The following is an 18,685-nucleotide window of genomic DNA, read 5'->3' on the forward strand; positions in this document are numbered from 1 at the left end:
GGGGCTTCGCGGCTACGAGAGGCTCACAAGTAGTAACCACACGGAGTGTGCATCCTCGGCGCCCTATCTCTTTCAGTATGGTGAGCCCTTCACAGGACTTGGAGAAGAAGAGAGGGACCCACCGGCCCGACAGTCCTAGACTACCAGCTCCTACCCATCTACCTATAACTGTGACAGAGGCTGGAGAGAAGGTGAATTTTAACTCCACAGTATATGATTACCGCTGCCTGATATCTGCTGATCGGACACCTATAATAGTGTCCGTAGCTGGAGGGGAGAAAAGTAGAGTGCTCTTAACTTTCCAGGTTACCCTGGGCAATGCTAAAGTAGGACTCTCACAAGCGATGGGTACATGGAGCATGTGCTCCTGGCGCTCCAGACTCTACCACAGATGGAGCCCTTTGCAGGACACCCGACAGGGAGTGGGTTAAAGAGATCTGAAGCTTTGAAGCCCTGCATATGAGTCCCACCTTTGAAACTGCTTAGGGGCTTATATTTTGAGGAGTATCTTTATTGTTATAGCAGGGCACCACTATTGGACCAGTTTCCAGCACAGGGTATTGTGAGCTGCTTGCATTTTGAAGTGAAATTTTCGGCAGCATAGGTACTGTAATAGCTATATACGTTATTGTGTTCATGAGGACTTCCTATCTGAAACCTAAATATATGATATTGTATACTTCTGTCTGCCTTCCCCAACAGATTATCATGTGTCAATCAACCCAGTTCACTGTTTGATGTTAGTTAAAATTTGTTATGGGCAGCAGATGTGTTATGCTACTTTATTCATCCTTATTATGCTCAAATGCAGTATATGTTAATATTTCTAACAGTTAAATGTGAAAAAAAAATGTTTAATTTTTTTGTTGTTGGAGTGAGTTGGCACGCAATTAAAGGTAATATTGATAATTTGTAATAGACACAGCAGAGTTAGTGCCTTGACCTCATTAAGTCTAGGGTAAGTTAGATGTAGAAGATTACCATCCTATGGTATAATAACACACATGGTTATATTTATATACAGTGACCCCAGTGACTGCCGGTATTATCCAATACTACTGTGTATATTGTTGGTGGTTCAACGTGTTATGCTATGCCCACACTACAAGCTACCTACCACACTCTTTTAGTTGCAGTGCATTTGCTGTCGGAGTAAGTCCCTACGCAGTCAGGTATTATTTAGCGTACCCATATTGGTTTATAGAAAACTGAGATCCTACTTTGTTAAAACCCTCTTTACTAAGCTTACAATAACCCCAATGGCTGCTTGGAAATTCTGAATACATAACTATATGTTTTGCAGGTTAATGGACTACCCTATATTCGCAATGCAGGCTGTTTATTTTTTATTTTATTTTATTTTTTTATTTTTATTTTATTTTTTTATTACTTAATCAAAATATCTCTTCTGTGCGAATTAATCCACGCACAGGTGGGCATTGCACCCCCAACCTACAATGGGCATAGTTCAGTTAATTGTTATTCCCACTCAGTTGTAAACCCCTGTAGCTCAGAATAAATATTATAGCACAGATCTAGAGCATTATAATTCTCCACAAATGATGTTTATTGCCTAGTTTTATTCCCTCTCACCCTTGATAACCAATCTTTATGATTGTACCTTTAGTATGGTGGCTGTCTGCCCTAATTTCTTCTCTTCCTGGCTGGGGGTGCCATCTACGGCCGGGGTGGCGCCTTTTAGTCTAGATGGTCAGTATTCCCAATAATATTTTACCCCCATGGTAACAGCAGAACTACCAGTAGGCAGCTACACATAGGCAAGAATAAACACTGTGTTGAACCTCTCCGCCACTTAGTTATTTTTCTTCTGGTTAAAGGACTTTGGAAATACTATAGTACTTTTTTATATAAATTGAGAACTATCCGTATAGTAGATCTAGAAGTTCTTATGTGCCCATATTGTATGTTCCTCTTCTGTACCTTCTAGGGGTACTACAGTCAAATCTCTGTTTTATTCAGTTCCATTTAAATTTCTCTAAGATGGTTCCTTCCCCTTTATGTTTGTTTATTATAGAAATTGGGTCCACAAGTGGCCCCTTCATTTATTTTTGACCCCTTATACTTCCCTTTCTATTCTCATTTAGCACTCAGCGGCCCATGAGTGGCTGGTTCATCTCAACATGGGGAAACCTCCAAACCAGTTATAATATTATATGTTGTATAGGTATGTTTATATATAAAAAAAAAAGTAAAATAGAGGTGTTTCTTTGAGACTCAAGAGTAGTCTCCTAGTGTGAATGTTAACTCTCTCCAGTTCCATATTTAGTTAAGAGGTCCAAAAGGGTCCTCAGGTGCCATATAGAGAGTTTCTAGTACAACAAGCAAGCTGTATGATATAATATATTCAAATATCAAGTAAATGTATTTGGTGTGTCAGGTTTAAGGGCATTCATGACACGTATGGAATATGTTTTACTGTATAATCTATATTGATGTGCTTGTATTGTACACATTGTCTTATACCTCAATAAAAATTATAAAATATAAAAAAAAAAAATTGTATTCTCTCTTTATCTATCTAAATTTCATGTCTCTGATAATTGTGCGCAAGGTTACACTAAGGGTAACGTTAACGGTTTTGCTCCACTTGCGTCTCATTGATACAGGGCACTGGTGAGTGTAGGTGTGTGATGTGCCTAAGGGACGCAGGGCACAGGTGAGTGTATATGTGGGGCATTGTAATATTACAACTTTGTTGTGCAGTGCTAAACTGTGACCATATTTATATGATCTATCAGTACAGGTTAGTGTATGTGTGTGACGTGTCTAATATTACAATTTCCTTGTGCAGTGCTAAAAAGCTAAAATGGGACTATATATGATCTATGCAGGTGATGTTAAGACTGAAGTCGCACTTAATGCTGAACAAACAAATGATCTGTGTGTAAAGAGTCAGCAGGAAGCCGTGAAGCAGGAAATCAGTGACAATATCAGTACAGGTGAGTGCACGTGAGTGATGTGTCTGAGAGGTACAGATCATCTGTCCCACTAAGCACATAGGTTTTTATTACAGAAAAGGAAGACATTTTTAGAGCCATCATCTCTTTTCAGTAAAACACACAGATGAAAATGCCCCTGTTATTTGTAGGTGATTGTGATATAATTTATGTAGGACTGAAATCCAAGTCTAAAGAAAATAATTATTTCTTTCTAATGACACGGTGAGTCCACAGATCATCTAATTACTATTGTGAATTTCTTTTTTTAAGACAGGATGAGTCCACGGATCATCTAAATTACTAATGGGATATTCACCTCCTGATCAGCCGGAGGAGGCAAAGAGCACCACAGCAGAGCTGTTAAATAGCTCCTCCCTTCCCTCCCAGTTCCGTCATTCTCTTTGCCTACGTTAGTGATAGGAAGAGGTAAAGTGAGGTGTTAGTATAGATTCTTCAATCAAGAGTTTATTATTTTTAAAGTAGTGCAAGATTGTGCTGCTTTGTCCTAGGGTGTAGCCATAGTCCATATCAGTCTCTTCAGTAGATCCTTGGTGGCTTTAAAGCATTGGGAACTTGTGGGACATAATTCTCACTGCACCTCCCATATTTGTTTGCTGCCCTAACCCTGAAAACCTGAGGCATATTTAATCAGGAATTTCATTTTTTTCAGAGGTCCATGTGGGGGATAGGACTCCTCAAACCTGCTGAACTGCCTTTGCTGTCAGGCAGACATATGAGGTAAGTGCTTGTTTATTTTTCCTGGGACACTTAGAGGAAAAGGAGCACTTTTATTACACTTCATTACATTTCACATTAAGGCTTATGGTTGCACAATATAACGTATAAGCGCTTGGGACATATAAACTCTCAGGGTCTGAGGGGACCAGACAGCATATTACAGGCACTGGGGCTGGGAGAAAGCATAATTATGGTGGTTTTTATTAATATGGCGTTATTTACCATAGCTATAACGGCCAGGAGTGTGTCGTTGCGCTTAGCCACGCCCACTATGGGGGGATCTTCTAGATTGCGCGCCTTTCATACTGCGCCTCTATCTAGAGACGGTTCAGACAGAGTTACACACATGATATTGCTCTGCCTAAAAGCGCATGTTGGTTTAGATTTTACAAGCGTTTTTAGACTGGAAGCGCTGCTGAATATTTTCCCCATCGAATCAGGATCGCTGCCCTACAGGGAGTGAAGGATCCGGTTCTTACAGTCAGGTAGACACCTCAGCAGAGCTGCTGAGGTGTGGTGGTGTCTTTATTTTTAGTCTATAGCTGTTTGAGAACGTTGTTTTGTACTTTTTCTTGCACGCAGTAAAAAAAGTTACACTTTAAAATTTAAAGAAACAGTAAAGTTTTTTTGATTAGAAAATTTTTGTGTAAAAATTAAAATTTTCATGCATATTTACATTTTTGTGACTAAATATGGACACAGGAGCTTTGCAAAATTTTACTTGCTCTATGTGTTTGGATGCTAATGTGGAACCACCAATCCCTTTCTGTCCCTCATGCATTGAGAGCGCTATAGATTGTAGAGAAATTATTTTTCCTGAACAAATCTTTTCAAAGGCAGATGCTTCCCAAAAGTCTACCGACGAGGTGGAAGGTGTGCCGCAGCTTTCTCCCCAAGCGTCCCAAACTCTTAACGCCCGCTCAAGCAGTGTCCTGTACTCCTACTTTGGTGCCTGCAGTTACCTTGAAAGACATAGCTTCTCTTATGTCCTCTACAATTTCTGAAGCATTGTCTTTTCCTATGCTGCAAGGCAAAAGTAAGAGGAAAGCCAGACAATCAGTAAGTGAGGTTGCGGATGCCATGGAAGTTCCCTCCCAACCGGAAGAGGAGGGTAATGCAATTCAATCTGAATGTGAAATTTCAGAATCAGCAAGTTCATTGCCTCTGACGGACTCGGAGGTTGTAACCTTTAGGTTTAAGCTAGAACACCTCTGCCTGTTGCTCAGGGAGGTTTTAGTTAACTTAGACGACTGTGATTTCACAGTAGTGGTGGCCCCTTTAAAGTCTAGTAAACTGGACAAATATTTTGAAACTCCTTCTTTCTCAGACATATTTCCTGTTACAAAGCGAGCTTCGGAGATCGTTACTAAAGAATGGGAGGAGACCAGGTATTCCCTTTTCTCCCTCACCTATCTTTTAGAAGATGTTTCCCATAGCTGATGCCTTCAAGGAGGCTTGGCAGACCGTTCCTAAAGTGGAAGGGCCTGTTTCCACCTTAGCCAAGAGAACTACTATTCCCATAGAGGACAGTTGTTCTTTCAAAGATCCTATTGATAAGAAGTTAGAGGGTCTACTTAAAAAGATATATGTTCACCAGGGTCTGCTATTGCAGCCTGCTGCGTGCATTGCTACCATCACGGGTGCGGCAGCATACTGGTTAGATGCTCTATCTGAGTCTCTCAGGACCGAAACTCCCTTGGAGGAGATCCAAGACAGGATAAAAGCTCTGAAGACTAGCTAATTCTATCATTACAGGCGCTTCTCTTCAAATCATCAAACTGGCAGCTAAAAGTTCAGGTTTCTCTGTCCTAGCGCGCAGAGTCCTATGGTTAAAACCTTGGTTTGCGGACGTGTCATCTAAGTCTAAGCTTCTAGCGATTCCTTACAAGGGGAAGACCTTGTTTGACCCTGACTTGACGGAAATTATTTCATATATATCGGGAGACAAGGATCATCTACTCCCTCGGGATAAGAGAAACAAGCTAAAGGGATGACAGAATCATTTTCGTTCCTTTCAAAATTTCAAGGGAAATTCTTCCTCTTCCTCCTATAAGCAGGAACAATCCAAGCCTGCATGGAGACCCAACTAGTCTTGGAACAAGGCCAAACAGTCCAAGAAGCCTGCTGCTGATTCCAAGACTTCATGAAGGGCATTCCCCCGATCCGGGTCCAAATCTGGTAGTGGGCAGACTATCCTTCTTTGTTTAAACCTTGGTTTGGGACGTTCAGGATCCCTGGGCAATAGAGATAGTGTCCCAGGGATACAAATTGGAGTTCAAGAGTTTTCCTCCCAGACGCAGGTTTCGACTTTCAAGATTATCTGCAGACCAGATAAAGAAAGAGGCGTTCTTACATTGTTTAAAATACCTTTCTATCATGGGAGTGATTGTTCCCGTCCCAGTACAGAAACAAGGTCAGGGTTTTTATTCCAACCTGTTTGTGGTCCCCAAAAAGGAGGGAACCTTCAGACCAATTTTAGATCTCAAGAGTCTAGACAAATTTCTCAAAGTTCCATCCTTCAATATGGAAACTATACTTTCCATTATCCCATTGATCCAAGAGGGTCAATTTATGACAACAGTGGATTTAAAGGACGTGTATCTACATGTTCCCATTCACAGGGATCATTATTATTATTATTATTCTTTATTTATAAAGCGCCAACAGATTCCGCAGCGCTGCCCATAGGTACAAGGATAACAGTACAGTGGAGAAACAATACGATAAGACACAAAATTTTACAGACAAATACAGGGGGAATTGAGGGCCCTGTTCCCGTGGGAACTTACAATCTAGATGGGTAGGAGGATTGGAAACAGGAGGTGGGGACTGCAGAGGTGAGAATGATATTAGTGAGGAGTTAGAGGGCAACTGTTGGTAAATTGGTTAGTTGGTTAATAAGTCGGGTGATAAGCTTCCCTGAACAGAAAGGTCTTTAGGGAACGTTTAAAGGAGGAGAGGTTAGGGGCAAGTCTGACATCTCGAGGAAGTGCATTCCAGAGGGTTGGTGCCGCACGAGAGAAGTCCTGTAATCTAGAATGAGAGGAGGTGATGGTAGAGGATGCAAGAAGCAGGTCGTTGTTGGATCTTAGGGGACGGGCAGGAGTATATTTGTTGATGAGTGAGGACAGGTAGGGTGGGGCAGCATTGGTGAGGGCTTTGTAGGTCAGGGTGAGAATTTTGAATTTAACTCTGTTGTGAATGGGGAGCCAGTGAAGGGACTCACAGAGAGGCGCAGCAGAAACAGAGCGTCGAGAGAGGTGGATTAGTCTGGCAGATGCATTTAGGACGGATTGGAGGGGAGAGAGGCGGGAGAGAGGGAGGCCAGTTAGTAAGTTGTTACAGTAGTCAAGTCGGGAAATTACCAGGGAGTGGATGAGCTGTTTGGTAGTTTCAGCACTCAGAAACGGGCGAATTTTGGAGATATTGCGTAGGTGGTTGCGGCAGGATGAAGAGAGCAGTTGGATGTGGGGAATGAAGGAAAGATTTGAGTCAAGCGTGACTCCGAGGCAGCGGACTTGGGGTGATGGGGAGATAGTGGTGCCGCCAACAGTGATAGAAAAATTAGAGACTGGAGTGGAGCTAGAGGGGGGAATTAGAAGTAGTTCGGTCTTGGACATATTTATTTTTAGGTGGTGGGAGGCCATCCAGGAGGAAATGCCAGATAAGCAGTCACTGATGTGAGAGTTGACAGAAGGAGAGAGTGCAGGGGTGGAAAGGTAGATCTGGGTATCATCAGCATAGAGGTGATAGCTGAAGCCCTAGCTGTTGACAAGTTTACCCAGTGAAGAAGTGTAAATAGAGAAGAGTAGAGGACCCAGGACAGAGCCTTGAGGTACTCCAACAGACAGGGGCAATAGAGAGGAGGAGTCACCAGCAAAAGAGACTGAGAAGGATCTGTTAGAGAGATAAGAGTGAATCCAGGAGAGGGCAGTGTCACAGAGACCAAGAGAACTGAGAGACTGTAGGAGAAGGGGATGGTCAACAGTGTCAAAGGCAGCAGATAGGTCAAGTAAGATGAGTATAGAGTAGTAGCCTTTGTTTTTAGCAGAAAGGAGATCGTTATTAACCTTGGTGAGGGCAGTTTCAGTTGAGTGTTGGGGACGGAAGCCAGATTGCAGGGGGTCGAGCAATGAGTTGGAGGACAGGAAGTGGGTTAGGCGATTGAAAACTAGTTTTTTGAGGAGTTTTGAAGCTAGTGGGAGCAGTGATATGGGGCGGTAGTTTGCAGGGGAGTTAGGGTCGAGGGAGGGTTTTTTGAGGATGGGGTGACCTTCGCATGTTTGAAGGAGGATCATCACAAGTTCCTAAGGTGTACCTCCCAGGACAAGCACTTCCAGTTCGTGGCTCTGCCTTTTGGTCTGGCCACGGCTCCAAGAATATTTACAAGGGTTCTGGGGTCTCTCCTGGCGGTTCTCCGACCACAAGGCATTGGGGTGGCACCTTATCTGGACGATATTCTAGTTCAGACGCCATCTTTTCAACAAGCAAGATCCCATACCGACCTGGTGTTACCTTCCTAAGAACTCACGGGTGGAAGATAAATTTGGGAAAAAGTTCCTTGACTCCAAGTACAAGGATAATTTTCTTGGGAACCATAATAGATTCCCTATCCATGAAGATCTTTCTGACAGAAGTCAGGAAATCAAAGATTATCGATACTTGTCTAGCCCTTCAGTCTTCTCTTCGGCTGTCAGAGGCTCAGTGAATGGAGGTTATCGGGCTGATGGTGGCGGCAATGGATATCATCCCGTTTGCTCGGTTCCATCTCAGATCTCTGCAGCTAAGCATGCTCAGGCGATGGAACGGGGATTATGCAGACTTGTCTCCTCAGATAACTCTGGAGCAGGAAACAAGAGATTCTCTTCAATCTTGGTTGTCTCTGGATCATCTTTCCCAGGGAACCTGCTTTCGCAGACCGTCTTGGGTGATTGTGACAACAGATGCCTGCCTTTTAGGGTGGGGAGCTGTCTGGGGCTCTCTAATGGCTCAGGGACTTGGACTCAGCCAGAGTCTGTTCTTCCTATAAATATCCTGGAACTGAGAGCGATCTTCAATGCTGTTCTGGCCTGGCCTCAGTTAGCCTTGGCCAAGTTTATCAGGTTCTATTCGGACAACATAACTTCAGTAGCCTACATCATTAATCAGGGAGGAACGAGGAGTTCCTTAGCGATGACAGAAGTAACCAAGATAATTCAGTGGGCGGAGGCCCATTCTTGCTACCTGTCAGCGATCCACATCCCAGGGGTGGACAACTGGGAGGTGGACTTTCTGAGCAGACAGACCTTTCATCCGGGGGAGTGGGAACTCCATCCGGAAGTGTTCTCCAGCCTGATTCTCAAATGGGGTCAGCCGGAGTTGGATCTCATGGCATCTCGACAGAATGCCAAGCTCCTGAGATAAGGGTTGACGTACAGGAACCCCCAGGCGGAACTGATAGATGAAAGAATAAGATTAGGGAAAGTGAGGGGATTTGTGGCGTTAAAGCCAAGTGCAGAATTATACACTAGATAATGATATATAGTAGGTTTTAAAAAATTACACTTTATTGAACATATATGCAAAAAGACATTACCATGAGTGGAATGGTGTAAATAGTATCAGGGAATGGGTATATTCACTTCCAAACTAGTTATTCAAAACTATTTACCTTACATCCACCCATTATTAAAAGGAAGAGAGAGATACATACTGCTGTGTAGAATAATGGGAATTGTCACTTCCAAGATTCTAATGATATAAAGCCAGTATTGTGTACTATCTCCTGAATTAAAATTATAAGGGCTAGAGACCTGGTATACTGTGGTCCAGTCTAAATAAATTAGGGTACTTAAGGTCAGAAATGCTCAGAACAATATTCGTGTATTGGTAAACCAGTATTCACACTGATTATATCAGCAGGTTGTCAGATTCACATTCATATTTTCACATGCCAGTATTCACACTGATTATGTACTCTGACTATGCGCTCAAAGGCGTCCTCCTACCTGCGTACTGCTTTGATTGAACAAAGTCAGCCGATTTCTGACTGAATCCCTAAAGTGTCAACTAAATAATCATTCCATACATATAGCAATTCACAATCACCAAACAGCACACGCTAAGAGTGTAGATACATGTAGCTCTCAGATTAGATTCAATTGTATGATCTATGTGGGATATCGTGCATACCATCTAATCATAGGATTGATTCAAATGAGTAGGCAGGGATGTACCCGTCAGAACGCCTAGGCGTTAATGTGCAGACCCCTATTAGGGGAATCCGTATGGTATGACAACTAACCCCCGGGCAGTATCAATTATAGGTTTTTAAATGCCCGCTAGAGGTAAGCTGAGTATGGAGAGTTAGGGTGCAGACCCCTATTAGGGGAATCCGTATGGTATGACAACTAACCCCCGGGCAGTATCAATTATAGGTTTTTAAATGCCCGCTAGAGGTAAGCTGAGTATGGAGAGTTAGGACTCGTTGTATACCAAGCTCCGCCCGCCAACGCGTTTCCGTCACTGTAACGTGACTTCGTCAGGGCAGGGTCTATGCCCTGACGAAGTCACGTTACAGTGACGGAAACGCGTTGGCGGGCGGAGCTTGGTATACAACGAGTCCTAACTCTCCATACTCAGCTTACCTCTAGCGGGCATTTAAAAACCTATAATTGATACTGCCCGGGGGTTAGTTGTCATACCATACGGATTCCCCTAATAGGGGTCTGCACATTAACGCCTAGGCGTTCTGACGGGTACATCCCTGCCTACTCATTTGAATCAATCCTATGATTAGATGGTATGCACGATATCCCACATAGACCACACAATTGAATCTAATCTGAGAGCTACATGTATCTACACTCTTAGCGTGTGCTGTTTGGTGATTGTGAATTGCTATATGTATGGAATGATTATTTAGTTGACACTTTAGGGATTCAGTCAGAAATCGGCTGACTTTGTTCAATCAAAGCAGTACGCAGGTAGGAGGACGCCTTTGAGCGCATAGTCAGAGTACATAATCAGTGTGAATACTGGCATGTGAAAATATGAATGTGAATCTGACAACCTGCTGATATAATCAGTGTGAATACTGGTTTACCAATACACGAATATTGTTCTGAGCATTTCTGACCTTAAGTACCCTAATTTATTTAGACTGGACCACAGTATACCAGGTCTCTAGCCCTTATAATTTTAATTCAGGAGATAGTACACAATACTGGCTTTATATCATTAGAATCTTGGAAGTGACAATTCCCATTATTCTACACAGCAGTATGTATCTCTCTCTTCCTTTTAATAATGGGTGGATGTAAGGTAAATAGTTTTGAATAACTAGTTTGGAAGTGAATATACCCATTCCCTGATACTATTTACACCATTCCACTCATGGTAATGTCTTTTTGCATATATGTTCAATAAAGTGTAATTTTTTAGGAACTGATAGATGCCCTGGCGGTTCCTTGGAACTTCATTCTAGCATACCTGTTTCCTCCGTTTGCTCTTCTTCCTTGGGTAATTGCTCGAATCAAACAGTAGAGGGCTTCAGTGATCCTCATAGCACCGGCCTGGCCTTGCAGAATTTGGTATGCAGATCTGGTGGAGATGGCTTCTCTGCCACCTTGGAGACTTCTGTTGAAGAAAGACCTTCTGATGTGGGAATCTTAAGTGATATGATTGGATGGAGGTGTGTATCAATTAACCAGTAAGAGTGAGTCTGTTTAAATAAGAAATGGGGATTTACACTCCAATTTTTTTCAGCTTGGACAACGGCAGGAGGCCGAAACGCGTCAGCTGTGTTCTGATAAACTCTTTTTGCTACATATGTGTTATTAGCTTTTATTTTTTACTAATAAATGCAGTTTTCTATATTTGTGCTCCGCTTCAAAATCCTTTCACATTATTAGACAGCGGGACACAAGCCTCCTCAGAGGATTACGGCTCATTCTACGAGAGCAGTGACGTCCTCTTGGGTCTTCGAAAATGAGGCCTCTATGGATCAGATTTGTAGGGCGGCTACCTGGTCCTCCTTACATTCTTTTTCCTAAATTCTTTATGCATTTTTGCTTTTGTTGAAGCAGCTTTCGGGAGAAAGGGTTTTGCAAGCTGTGGTTCCCTCAGATTGGGGCTGCCTCTCCTTTTTGCCTTCCCATTAGCATTCAGAGTCCTATGGAGCTTGGGTATAATTTCCCACAAGTAAGGAATGCAGCTGTGGACTCTCCCTGTACAGAAGGAAAGGAAATTTTCTGGTAAGCGTAATTTATGTTATTCCTATCTAACTCGCTTTATTGCTTGACACCTGTATTTACTGTTGTGCTAATGTCATTTATATGGAATGTTTCTTACTGATGTGACTACTAGTGATGAAGGCTGAGGCATATTTAACTTTTATTACACAATTTTTCACATTTTGTTTTAAACATTTTTTTTTTTATAAGCAGAAATGTATTTATTCTTTTTTTTCCAGGTGAAAATGATGCTAAGATTTCATGTAACATGGAACAAACAGAAGATCAGTGGCTAAGAAATATGCCAGAACCACCAGAGCAGGAAATATGTGACAATATAGGTATAGGTGAGTGTATGTGTGTGACGAACCAAGGTTATCCAACCCTGCGCCAGTCACTTATTTGGCACAGAAAGGGTTATCAGCCCCCTTTTTCTGTCACCAATAGGTCACAATCTAGCCACACCAGGCAAGCTTGTGATTCAGTTTAGTGGGTGCACGGGTTAACCACACTCCCCTAGTCTGTACTAGACTTAAGAGAAATGCCCAAAACTCCCTTTTAATTCCACCCACAATAAACTATCAATCCTATAGCTCCAATACTGCCACCACTTAAAATTTATTAAAGGGAAAATCCTAAGAAAAAACCCAGACTTTACACATTAACCCTCTAAATATAATTTAGCAGAAAATAACCTAAATTATACAGTTCTAATATTCCAGTCTCTTTCAGTAACATGGTTCAATTATTAGACAAAAGGCCAAACTTAATAAAGGAATTATTTATTATGCCAAAAATATTATGCACAATGCATTATTAATAAAAGGTTGTTACAAATAAAATTACACACGCAAACAGTGTTTTAAAATAAAAAGGAGAAAAATAACAGACCTAATACTTCACTAGCTCATGAGTCTGCCCCCAGGGAGATGGGCAAGAAGAAAAGTTGTCACTCACGCTGTAGCAAGCAGCCTCCCATGTAGAATGAACACTTTCAGTGTTAACACCCAAGACCCTTATACTTTTTTCCCCTAGATCAAGTTCCTGACCGCAGGCTAAGAAACCCCCCTGTCTTTAAACACATATAGGTATTAGACCAATGTCCTTTTATTGGCCTCATCAGGATGTGGGGGAGAAGCACTGTGGTATCTCTGGAGCTGACAGATTGACTCAATGCATACACAATAACATTTGGAGGAAGGGTTTTTTAGAAACTATTTATGATGGGTTCTGGCACTTCAAAGAAAACACAAACAAACCCAGTGCACAGCTATTTCTAAAAAACAAACAACGGTTCTTAGTTCAAGCTACACAGAATTAACCCCTTAGCTAAATCCTGAGGTTTTCGTGACAATGTGTGACATGTCTGAGGGATGCAGGGTGCAGGTGAGTGTACATGGAGATTTGTCACAGATTGATATCCTTTTCGTTTAGCTGTATTGGGATCTTTAAGCCTTTACAGCTAAATAATCCTCATCATCTATATGATATAACAGAATTGCCTGAGTAATACAGTTGGCTGGGAAGCTGCTAATTATCCCAGAAGGTGTAGTTGACACGTGAGTGAGATTCTTCTCTCAGATGATTTTATATATTGCTTAGATATACTACACCGCCTGGAAGCTATTTTCTTTGTTTTTGATGTTGTAGTGTCATCTTTGTTTTAAACACAAGCAGTAGTTATAAAGATTAGTTTATGGACTCAAATAATTGTATTACTAAAAGACTATGTGAACACAATTTTAAAAGGACATGATGCATTAGGTAGCAAAACAACATTCATTTTAAAAACATAATTCATTTTAATTTAGTTCGGTCTTTGACTGTGTGAATTCTTAGAAACAGTCCATAATGTCCAGTAAACTGTCCTTAACATGATGATAAATCCTAGCGTTTGTGAAACGCTAGGATTTACCATTGGAACAAATAAAGGGGACTTTCATTCATGAAGTATAAAATACTTCACCTCTCAGCCAAATAGGGGAAATAGCGTTCTGACGGTGGGCTGCTTTTAGCAGCTGAGAATGGCAAACACTTGGAACAAATAAAGGAGCTTTCATCATGAAGTATTTTATACTTCATGAATGAAAGTCCCCTTTATTTGTTCCAATGGCAAATACTAGCGTTTCACAAATGCTAGCATTTGCCATCACTTTAAGCCTTAGCATGAAAGCTGTGAAAGGTCTAGTTGTCACAGTGTCTAATACAAGTGTAGGGGACGGACTAAATCAGAACAGTTTATATGTTCTCATGATAAAATAATTATGTATTAATAACATTACTCCCATTGTGTTTCTTATTGACAGGTAAATTCACAAACTGCAATAATCCTAGTCATGATCAGAGTGCAGATTGTGGGAAATATTTTCTTAAGAAATCACATCTTTTCAAACATCTAAAAATGTTTACAGGAGGAAAAGGATTTTCATGTTCTGGCTGTGGGAAAGGTTTTAATAAGAAATCAAATCTTATTACCCATCAGAAAATTCATAAAGGGGAGAAAGCATTTTCATGTGCTGACTGCGGAAAATGTTTTACTGTGAAATCAACTCTTCTTGCGCATCAGAAAACTCATACAGAAGAGAAAAGTTTTTCGTGTTCTGACTGTGGGAGATGTTTTACTCAGATAGCAAATCTTATTATGCATCAGAAAATTCATACAGTAGAAAAAGCATTTTCATGTTCTGACTGTGGAAAATGTTTTATTAGAAAATCAAATCTTATTAGGCATCAGAAAATTCATACAGGAGAGAAAGCATTTTCATGTTCGGACTGTGGAAAATGTTTTAATCTGAAACAAACTCTTAATAAGCATCAGAAAATGCATACAGGGGAGAGAGGATTTTCATGTTCTGACTGTGGAAAATGTTTTATTAGAAAATCAAATCTTATTATGCATCAGAAAATTCATACAGTAGAAAAAGCATTTTCATGTTCTGACTGTGGAAAATGTTTTATTAGAAAATCAAATCTTATTAGGCATCAGAAAATTCATACAGGAGAGAAAGCATTTTCATGTTCGGACTGTGGAAAATGTTTTAATCAGAAAGAAACTCTTAATAAGCATCAGAAAATTCATACAGGGGAGAAAGGATTTTCATGCTCTGACTGTGGGAAAGGTTTTACTCACAAAACGAATCTTATTATGCATCAGAAAATTCATACAGGAGAGAAAGCATATTCATGTTCTGACTGTGGAAAATGTTTTATTAGAAAATCAAATCTTATTATGCATCAGAAAATTCATACAGTAGAAAAAGCATTTTCATGTTCTGACTGTGGAAAATGTTTTATTAGAAAATCAAATCTTATTAGGCATCAGAAAATTCATACAGGAGAGAAAGCATTTTCATATCGGACTGAGGAAAATGTTTTAACCCCTTAAGGACCAGCGACGTACCCTGTATGTCACTGGCCTTTTTTTGGGACTTGATTGTTTTATAGCATGGTCTTGCCACCAGCGTTGAGACTGCTCTATTCCACAAAGCCTCCTGGAGGGAGTGCATTAATAGTGTGTTCTTGCTAGACTTGTGCTATTATGTCCTGAAAAAACCCTTAACGACCAGTGACATACAGGGTACATTGTGGTCATTAAGGGGTTAATCTGAAACAAACTCTTAATAGGCATCAGAAAATTCTTACAGGGGAGAAAGGATTTTCATGCTCTGGCTGTGGGAAATGTTTAACTCACAAAACGAATCTTATGCATCAGAAAATGCATACAGGAGAGAAAGCATTTTCATGTTCTGACTGTGGAAAATGTTTTATTAGAAAATTAAATCTTATTATGCATCAGAAAATTCATACAGGAGAGAAAGCATTTTAATGTTCTGACTGTGGAAAATGTTTTACTCTGAAATCAACTCTTCTTACGCATCAAAAAACTCATACAGGAGAGAAAATATTTTCATGCTCTGACTGTGGGAAATGTTTTACTCAGAAATCAAATCTTATTGTGCATCAGAAAACTCATACAGGGGAGAAAGAATTTTCATGTTCTAAATGTGGGAAATGTTTTAATCGGAAATCAACTCTTATTACACATCAGACAATTCATACAGGGGGCAAAGGATTTTCATGTTCTGACTGTTGAAAATATTTTACTTGGAAAGTAACTTTTTCGGCATCAGAAAACTCATATTAAATTAAATCAGAGCTTAACCTCCTAAGTGCAGAGGGTGGCATGTAGTTGTCAATACAATACCAAGTGCTGATGATTACTGCATGTGACCTCCAGGGGCATGCGGTTTTGGAGCTGTTTGAGGGCCCCTTCTGAACCTCAAGCGTGTTTGAGGTGACCCCAGGGTGGATTTGATTTGAATCAAATTGATTTAACTAATGATTTAAATCACTAGTCAGTAAGACTAATTTAAATAATGGTTTTAATTTTTACACTAGTACCTTTTCAGATTATTTTTTCCAGTTATATCAGACCATTACTGATTTGGTTATATATCATTAGCTATGCATAGATAGATAAATCATTGAAATGAATGAAATTATTTGGAGGTGAACTATCTCCGGTTTAATTGGTTAATCATTAATATTTGATCAACTTTTCACCTGTATTTTTTTTGAAAGGAGAACAATTATTACATTAATAACAATAGAAATAGCTTTATTTAACTAAAACAATAACATTATTTTTCATTTATAATGCTTGACCCTCCCTCCTCACACTTAGGTCCTTGTGCAGATCTATTGCGCTCCAAACAATCTTCTTTTCAGTGAGCTTCTTAAAACTTTATATGGGTTGATTCTGTGTACATAGATTTGCAGGGTACCAATGGCATTAAAGGAAAGGAAAGTCAAAATTAAACTTTCATAATTCAGAAAGAACATGCAATTTTTAACAATTTTCTAATTGACTTCACTTCTGTAATTTTCTTTGTTCTCTTGGTATCCATTGTTAAAAAGCATGCATAGGTAGGCTCACTCAGATGCAATGCACTACTGTGAGCTAGCTGCTTGTCACTGTCTCGCCCATTATATTCAGATAGCTCTCCTTCAACAAAGGATTACAAGAGAAAGATGTAAATCTGAAAATTGTATGTTCTCTCTGAAACCCAAAAGTTATCTTTCCTAATTATGTCCCTTTAAGGTCTATTTATCAACTCTGTATGCTAATTTTATAACATTTTGCTGTGAAGAAAGGGCATGTTATTTCTGCAGACACAAATTCATGTGCACTGCTATTTCTTCAACAAAGAATGAAGCACATTAGACACTAGACATAAATTGTAATGTTGTTTAAAATTGTATTCTCTACCTGAAGAAATTTTATGGGTTTAGTGTCCCTTTAAGAAAAACAATTCTCACTGTATTGTTTACAACCTTGTTTATTTAAAATGTAATAAAATATGCATTTTTTTCACCTTTTTGTTGCAGATTTCTCTACCATGATATAGATAAAATAATGGTATAGTTTGAATCTGCTGGGTCTGCCAAAACAAAACGCAATCAAATCATAAATTATGCTTACCAGATAATTTCCTTTCCTTCTGTACAGGGAGAGTCCACAGCTGCATTCTTTATTTGTGGGAATACGGAACCTGGCCACCAAGAGGAGGCAAAGACACCCCAGCCAAAGGCTTAAATACCTCCCCCTCTTCCCTCATCCCCCAGTCATTCTGCCAAGGGAACAATGAACAGTAGGATAAATACCAGGGTGAAAAATGTACCAGAAGAATAAATTTAAATTTAGGGCTGCCCATCAGAGAACATGGGCGGGAGCTATGGACTCTCCCTGTACAGAAGGAAAGGAAATTATCTGGTAAGCATAATTTATGTTTTCCTTCTTAATACAGGGAGAGTCCACAGCTGCATTCCTTACTTGTGGGAAATTATACCCAAGCTCCAGAGGACACTGAATGCTAACGAGAGGGTAAAAAAGAGTGGCGGCCCCTAATCTCAGGGCACTACAGCCTGCAAAACTTTTCTCCCGAAGGCTGCTTCAACAGAAGCAAAAACATCAAACTTGTAAAATTTGGAAAAAGTATGTAAGGAGGACCAGGTAGCCGCCTTACAAATCTGATTTTTAAAGGCCTCATTTTTGAAGGCTCAAGAGGAAGCCACAGCTCACGTAGAATGAGCTGTAATCCTCTGAGGAGGCTTAAGACCCGCTGACTCATATGGTAAGCGGATGATACTCCTCAACCAAAAAGTTGAAGAGGCACTCTGACCCCTACGCTTCCCAGAATAGATAACACACAGAGAAGAAGTTTGTCTAAATTCCTTCGTAGCCTGAAGATAGAACTTTAAGGCATGAACCACATCCAGATTATTCAGTAAACAATCATTTGATGAAGAAGGATTTAGGACATAAGAAAGGAATCACAATTTCTTGATTGATGTTGCGATTTGATACAACCTTAGGAAGAAATCCTAACCTGCTCCATAGAACAGCCTTATCAGCATGGAACACCAGATAAGAAGGGTCGCATTGCAAGGCAGCATTCTCAGAGACTCTGCGCGCAGAAGCAATAGCTAGTAGAAAAAGAACCTTCTAAGACAAACAACTTAATGTTAACCTCATGCATAGGCTCAAACAGAGACCATTGCAAAACATTAAAAACAAGATTTAAACTCCAAGGAGGAGCATTAGATGTAAACACCGGTCTGATCATAGTCAGAACCTTAACAAAGACTGTACATCCAGAAGCTCAGCGAGCCTCTTGTGCAGTAAAAACAGACAGTGCTGAAATCTGTCCCTTCAAGGAACAAGCTGAGAGGCCCTTTTCCACTCTATCCTGGAGAAAAGAGAGAATTCTGGCA

General features: G+C 40.4%; 1 protein-coding gene across 1 annotated transcript in view; it reads left to right on the plus strand.

Moving 5' to 3' along the window:
* Positions 1 to 17,285, plus strand: part of LOC128657059 (gastrula zinc finger protein XlCGF26.1-like) — a 45,285-nt gene extending 28,000 nt beyond the window's left edge. Inside the window, exons 7-9 of the mRNA XM_053711284.1 lie at positions 2,853 to 2,960; positions 12,151 to 12,258; positions 14,218 to 17,285. Coding sequence (XP_053567259.1) covers positions 2,853 to 2,960; positions 12,151 to 12,258; positions 14,218 to 15,296 — 1,295 coding nt within the window. The 3' untranslated portion in view covers positions 15,297 to 17,285. The remainder of the gene's footprint in view (positions 1 to 2,852; positions 2,961 to 12,150; positions 12,259 to 14,217) is intronic.
* The last annotated feature ends 1,400 nt before the right edge of the window (positions 17,286 to 18,685 follow it).

This window comes from Bombina bombina, chromosome 4, assembly GCF_027579735.1.
Source record: "Bombina bombina isolate aBomBom1 chromosome 4, aBomBom1.pri, whole genome shotgun sequence".
Taxonomy (NCBI): domain Eukaryota; kingdom Metazoa; phylum Chordata; class Amphibia; order Anura; family Bombinatoridae; genus Bombina; species Bombina bombina.